The sequence below is a fragment of the Numida meleagris genome, chromosome 24 (genome assembly GCF_002078875.1).
Source record: "Numida meleagris isolate 19003 breed g44 Domestic line chromosome 24, NumMel1.0, whole genome shotgun sequence".
NCBI lineage: Eukaryota > Metazoa > Chordata > Aves > Galliformes > Numididae > Numida > Numida meleagris.
Genome location: NC_034432.1, coordinates 915,898 through 921,770, shown reverse-complemented (window position 1 = coordinate 921,770; position 5,873 = coordinate 915,898). Strand labels below are relative to the sequence as shown.

The following is a 5,873-nucleotide window of genomic DNA, read 5'->3' as shown; positions in this document are numbered from 1 at the left end:
GCGAGCCCACGCAAGTTAAAAATTCTGGCTTTTCAAGAAAATTGGGTCTCGAAATCCACCCCCCTCGGTTTTGCTGACTCAGCTTGCAGAGCACGGGGAGCGCGAGGCGTTCTGCTGCCTCGGTGGCACTTGCTCGTTAGGGAAGAGGTTTTGGCCCCGCCAGGGCTTGCGTGGGGTGGAGGCTCAGCTCTATCCACCCAGCTCCTCGCAGCCACCACATTAACCCTGGCCTGCCCGTGGTTTTGGGCTGGGGGGGGGGGCATTCGGGTGCTGGGGGTTCAAGGCAGAGCATCCGGCTCCCCGACTAAAGCAGCGGGGATGGAGCGGTTCCAGCGGAGCGTGTGCGGTTGAAGGTGACGCTTCTCCTTTTTTTTTTTTTTTTTTAACCAGCTGGAGTGTTTTTGTGTGCGATGAGAACTAACCGGGCTCGTTAGCTAACAAGCAGCCTTGTTCGCTATATGGAGAGGCCTCCGCGCTCGGGGCGTGTTTGCAGTGGCTTTCGAAGTCGTTAGGGCTTGGCTGACGCGTGCATCTTCTCCCCAGATTTTGGATTGAGGTGTCAGCGTGTCCTGCCAGCCCCTGGGCCCCATCTGCCCCAAGTCACTGGTGCTGGGTCCCAGTTGCACGCTGACCTGGCACCGGAGGTGCAGGGGCTGGACGCTGCTCTCTGGTCGGTATCTCAGCCCCTCCGGTGTCGCTGAGGATGCAGTGCACCGGGTTTGCTCTTCCTTCCCCCTCCTGGGAACGCGCACACACGTGCTCACAGTGATTTCTTGCACAATGCTGCCACGCCGTTCACGCACCTGACAAAACCTGCCAGGCTCCCCGTGGCCCCCCCACCTTTTATTTTTTTTGGTTTGTTTGCAGCTGAGCAGGGCTGTGTTAAGGCTTGTACAGCCCTGGGAAGGGGACGCATCGGTCCCCAGAGCCCCTGGAGCCGTGCTGCAGCACCAGCTCGGGGCCACAGGATCTCTGAAGGACAGGCTGCCCTTGAGCGGGTGGGAGGGTTTCCAACAGCGAGCTGGGTGAGCTCTGTCCCTTCTTCCCTCCTCTCCTCTCCCCTTAAAGGAATTCACCCATCTGGAGCAGCTCCCCATAGCACCGCGGTGCCGGGTACTCGGCTCCCTCCAGCCCCGCTGGCGTGTTTGGTGGGGACACCGGGTGCCGCCCAGTGGCACTGGGTGCTCTGCCTTCCCAGCCCGTGGCAAATTAAAGTGGGATTTTAGCAAAGCCCCTGCTAAAGCCTCTAAGCAGGTGCCTGTTCCCGTTAATGAAGAGCAAATCAGTGACATAAGAAAGGCTGATGGGATAATCACGGTGAGTCTGGTTCCTGCGGGGACGCTGGTAGGTGAAGCTGGTCCTCGACCTGTGGCCAAGGATAGGGCTTGAGCCATCCTCCTGCTCCCAGCAGGTCACCTCCTCCTCCTGCCCCACAGCTCCCAGCGGTGGAAGGACAGACCCCAGTGTCACCTGGAGGGCACGAGGCGCTGCGAGCCTGTCCCTGGGGCTCAGTGCCGCCCTACAGAGGGGCAGAGGGCAGTGCCAGTGCTCCAAGGAGCACCCCACAGCACTGCTCCCCTCTTGGATGCTTTGAGCTCTGATAACATGACGGGCAAATAAATACAGCCTAAAAAAAAAGAGAAAGCAGCTGGTGGTGAAGTTGTGATGTGTCCAAGCCAGCTCCACGTGCTGTTTCTTAGGGGTTTGGTGCTGCCCCAAGGTGCTGGTTTGAACGGGTCCAGCGTGCACCATGCAGATGGGAGCACAGCAGTGTGGGGACGTGGGATGGCCACGCTGACTCCACTGCAGCCGTGGGATGGTGCTGCCGATCCCAGGCAGGATCTGGCCTCCCCTTTCTGGGAGCCTGCAAAGTGAGTTCCTCCGTCTGCCCGCTCCCTTTCACCTCCTGCTCTCTCTCTTCAGTCCGCAGTGCCCACGCCAAACTTTGCCATGCCGGTGACGGTTCCCGTGACCAACCAGAACACGCTGCAGTTCAGCAGCCCGGGCAGCTCGCTGGTGACCCAATCCCTGGTGACCTCGTCGCTGACCGACCCCCGGCTCCTCTCACCGCAGCAGCCAGCGCTGCAGAGGAACACCGTGTCCCCAGGGCTGCCGCAGCGGCCAGCCAGCGCGGGTGAGTTCTCCTCCATCCCCTCCTCATTAAGGCCAGGGCTCCGGGTGACCTCTCCCCACCCAGGGAGCACCCTTCCTTTTCCAGATCAGGATATTTCACATCAGGCAATGCGAGGGGCTGAGTCACCCGGTGCCGTTCGTTCCCAGCCCGGGGCTGGCTGCTGTTGTCCCAGCGCCGCCCAGGGACATGGGACCGCTGCCTAAAAAGGGCTTTTTTTTTTTTTTTTTTTTTTTTTTTTTTCCCCCCCCTCGGCCTGCGGTGGCTGCACTTGGTCTCTGAGCGATTACTCACGCAGATCTGCTGACAGATCCGAGGAGTGGGTCCTTTCCAGCGGGGACCGGAGAGAGGTGGTGAGAGCAGGTTGGGGAAAGGCTCTCGTCACCCGCGCTCCCTGCGGCGAAGGGGGGGGGGGGGAGGACACGACATGTGACCGCGGCCCGGCTCTCCCGCGGTGCCATCATAAGTAAGAATAGCACGCAGAAAGCCCCTGCCTGCTATTTTGGTCCTCGCAGATGGTCTGTAAAAGTCGTTTAGGGCTGCAAATGGCAGAGGCGGCGGTGGCGTGGCTGCCCAGGCTCTCGGAAAGGAGGAGCGGGGCCCCAGGCTTCAGAGGAAAAGGGATTTTTTTGCTGGTCCCGAAGAGCGGCGTCTCCCTCCTGCACCGTGGCTCTGTCTGTAGGCATCACCCCCTGCCCTCTTGCTGGCCTCTGCAGGAAAAAAAAAGAGGCTTCGCTGTAAGGCAGAGCCCGCTCAGTGCTTGCAGTTTCCATCCAGCTCACGAAACGCATTTGTTTCGAGGGGGGGATCATTCTGTGGTTGCGAGCGCAGAGGTGTTCCAAGTCCAACCATCTGCGTTTCATTCACTCGCTGCCTGGGACACGGAAGAAATCCTGTTTATAGGAGCCAGGCCCTTGCATGTGAGACGAGCTATTTCTTTTTTATGTATACGTATTTTTAACAATGCAGCCGAGAGGAGAGCAGAGAGCTGCGTTATTGTTTCCAAAGCAAAGGCAGTGCTGGCACGGCGCTTGCTCGCCGGCTGCTCAAGGACTTCAGTGTGGCTGGGACCCTGCTTTGCCTCCCCATCCCCTGAAGGGAGCACGGTGCTTGCCACGCTCTGGGGGCCTCCGTACCCTTTTGCCGAGCTGCAAAGTATTTTTGGGACCACAACACCCACGATCACGCTTTCACGTGGGGGAACAAATGCCTTTCTTGCACAGCAGCACTTCTGCTTTCGGGGGCTTGCTGCCTCCCCGAGCGCTGCTTTGGCAGCAGTGGCTGGAGGCAGTTTCCTGTCTCTGGGGTGAGGGAGCTGGGTCTGTTCCTGGGCATCCTGAGGCCCCTGCTCTGCTTTTCCCAGCAGTGTCCAAGCGTGCAGCAGAGCCGTGTGAGGCAATGTTGCAGCGGTGCTGGCAGCGCGCGGGGCTGGTTTCCATTCGGTGCAAAACGTTACAGGGCAGATTGTGTTTCGCTCTCTGCTGTTGGGGCTCGTTTCCCTGCAGCACGGTCCCCGTGTGCCTCCAGAAGGCTTGGAACAAAATAGCCACAGTGTTTTCCAAGCCGTGTGCTTTGGACCGGGCCCCTGTGCCGCCTGGCTGCTGCCCAAAGGAAACGGATCTGCCTGGATATTGTTTCCAAACCTGATCACCAGGAATGCTGCTCATTTTGCCCGGGACTTTTCTCGCCCGGGAATGCAGCACCGCTGATTTTCCTCTGCCTTCCTCCCTCCCTCCTCTGAGAGCAATGCTCAGCGTGGCCCTGAGCTGCCCTGACCCCGTGTTTCTTGGTTGCTTTGTAGGGGCGATGCTTGGGGGTGACCTGAACAACACCAACGGAGCCTGCCCAAGCCCTGTGGGTAAGTGAGGAGTGCTGTGGGGCTGGCGCTCGCAGGCTGGGCTCTGTTCTCTGTTCTGTGCCTCCATTTCCCATAAATAACACAGGAACATGTGTTTTCCTTGCAACCCAATGCATTTGGTGGATGGAGAAGTGCTGAGGAGGGTTTGGCAGCAAGAGGCTTTGCCGGAGATGCTCCAGGCCAGCCCCTCTGCGGTGTTCCATCAGAGATACAAGGGAGGTGATGTGTTTCGTGGGGCTGAGGTCTGTCCTTGCTCTTCGGGAGAGCCACAAACCGAGGAGCTTTGGCTTTTGGCAGGCAAAAGAGGACCAGATTTGGGCTGTAGCACCCCGAGCTGAAACCCGCTCCTCCGCCGACCTCAGCTGAGTCACTTAACACCTGGTTCCTCCATGCACTCGGGCCCTATAAAGGAACTTTACAGCAAGGAAAAAAGCTCATTAAGGCCCCTTTCCACTGTGAGAGCCCCAGCGCTAACTCAACTCAGACCGTGTGGCTTAGCTTCCCGGCTATAAAATGAGCTAATAACGCCTGCTGCCCGCGGCTCGCCGCTGCTGGCTGGAACGTGGGGCAGCCAACACGCAGCCCCTGGCACCTGCTGTCCCAGGCAAGCCGAGCCCTGTGCCCTAATTGTCCCTTTTGGTGATGGCTTGGCCAGCCCACGGCGCTCTGAAGAAGCGTGGCGTTTGGCATTCCCCCCCCAAACGAAACCCAAAAACCGGTCCGGAAACGGTTCTGCAGCCTCACCGTCCCGCTGCCGACCCCGTGTTTGGGGACGAGGTGACTTCTGCTGGGAAGGGAGGGGGGGCTGTGATGCCGCACACCCCCGGCCCCGCTGCCCCCCAAAGCCGCCCGCCGCCCCCACGTCAGCTGTTGCGAGCAGCCGTGGCAGCGCGGAGCTTGGCAGAGCCTCTGAATGTCAGCATTGACGTCACCGCAGCACCGCAGCATTCCCCGCGTTCCTGCCGCCGCTCCAGGAAACGGGCGCGTGGAGAGGGGGACAACCAGCCCGGCCTGCCCCAAAACCACGGGGCTCCCTGCCCCAGCACCGGAGCCTGGGGGGGGGGGGGGTTCTGGGTACCTGGGGCATCTCCTTTTCTTCCTCCTCTTCCTTGCACGCTCTGCGGCGCCCGAGGTCACCTGCAGCTTCTGAGTCATCAGCCCTGGGTGGCTGTGGCCCGCGTTCTGCAGCCATGCGGGCGGCGTGCCCGGCTGCTGCCCGTGCAGCGTGGCCTGCAGCGCCTTGCACCCGGGGGGAGGCACCCTGCCCACCCCCGTGCTCGCTGCATCCGGGGGCCCTCCCCGTGTTTGGGCATTTTTATGCTTTTAAGTTTCTGCTTCGGTGCGTTTAGCAGCGTTTGTTTGTCCTGGCCGGGCACAGCATGGCAGGAAGGGGGCAAGAGTTTTCCTCTCTGTGGACACATCCGTGCCAACCCCATAGCACCAGTGCCCTCCCCACCCACCCCAACTCTGCCCGCAGTCACGTGCCGGCGTACCTGGAATTTATGGTTGCCATAGGAGCTGCGTGCATGCGCGTTGGTGTTCGTGCCATCTCAGCAACGAAAGCATCGAGTTGGAACTTTTCTTTGGGCTCTGTCCCCATCTCAGGGCTTGGGACGGGGCCGTGCCCCCCACCAGGTTCACCCCATCCCCACCGTGCCCGCCCTGGGGCGGCAGTGGGCACCTGCCACGGCTGCGGCATCGCCGCCGCCAGCTGAGATGCAGATGTAGAGCAATGGTAGAAGTGATTAATAATGCAATCAGCGACCTATTTTTCCTGGTCTAACGTGCAGTGAATACGAGGGCTGAATCCTGGTGATTGCTAAACGCCTTTCTATCTTTGGGGCCTATTCATAAAAATAAAAAAAATAAAAATAAAAAAAAAAA

At 59.9% G+C, this 5,873-nt stretch overlaps 2 protein-coding genes across 5 annotated transcripts in view; one reads left to right on the top strand and one right to left on the bottom strand.

Annotated features, from left to right (window-relative positions):
- Positions 1-5,873, bottom strand: part of LOC110388003 (feather keratin 2-like) — a 906,242-nt gene that overhangs the window by 290,024 nt on the left and 610,345 nt on the right. The window lies entirely within an intron of this gene.
- The window catches only part of MEF2D (myocyte enhancer factor 2D), a 23,967-nt gene that overhangs the window by 10,564 nt on the left and 7,530 nt on the right, over positions 1-5,873 (top strand). For all 4 annotated transcript variants that reach the window (XM_021376654.1, XM_021376653.1, XM_021376652.1 and 1 more), the window contains exons 4-5: positions 1,924-2,134; positions 3,933-3,989. In XM_021376654.1, the coding sequence (XP_021232329.1) occupies positions 1,924-2,134; positions 3,933-3,989 (268 nt within the window). The remainder of the gene's footprint in view (positions 1-1,923; positions 2,135-3,932; positions 3,990-5,873) is intronic.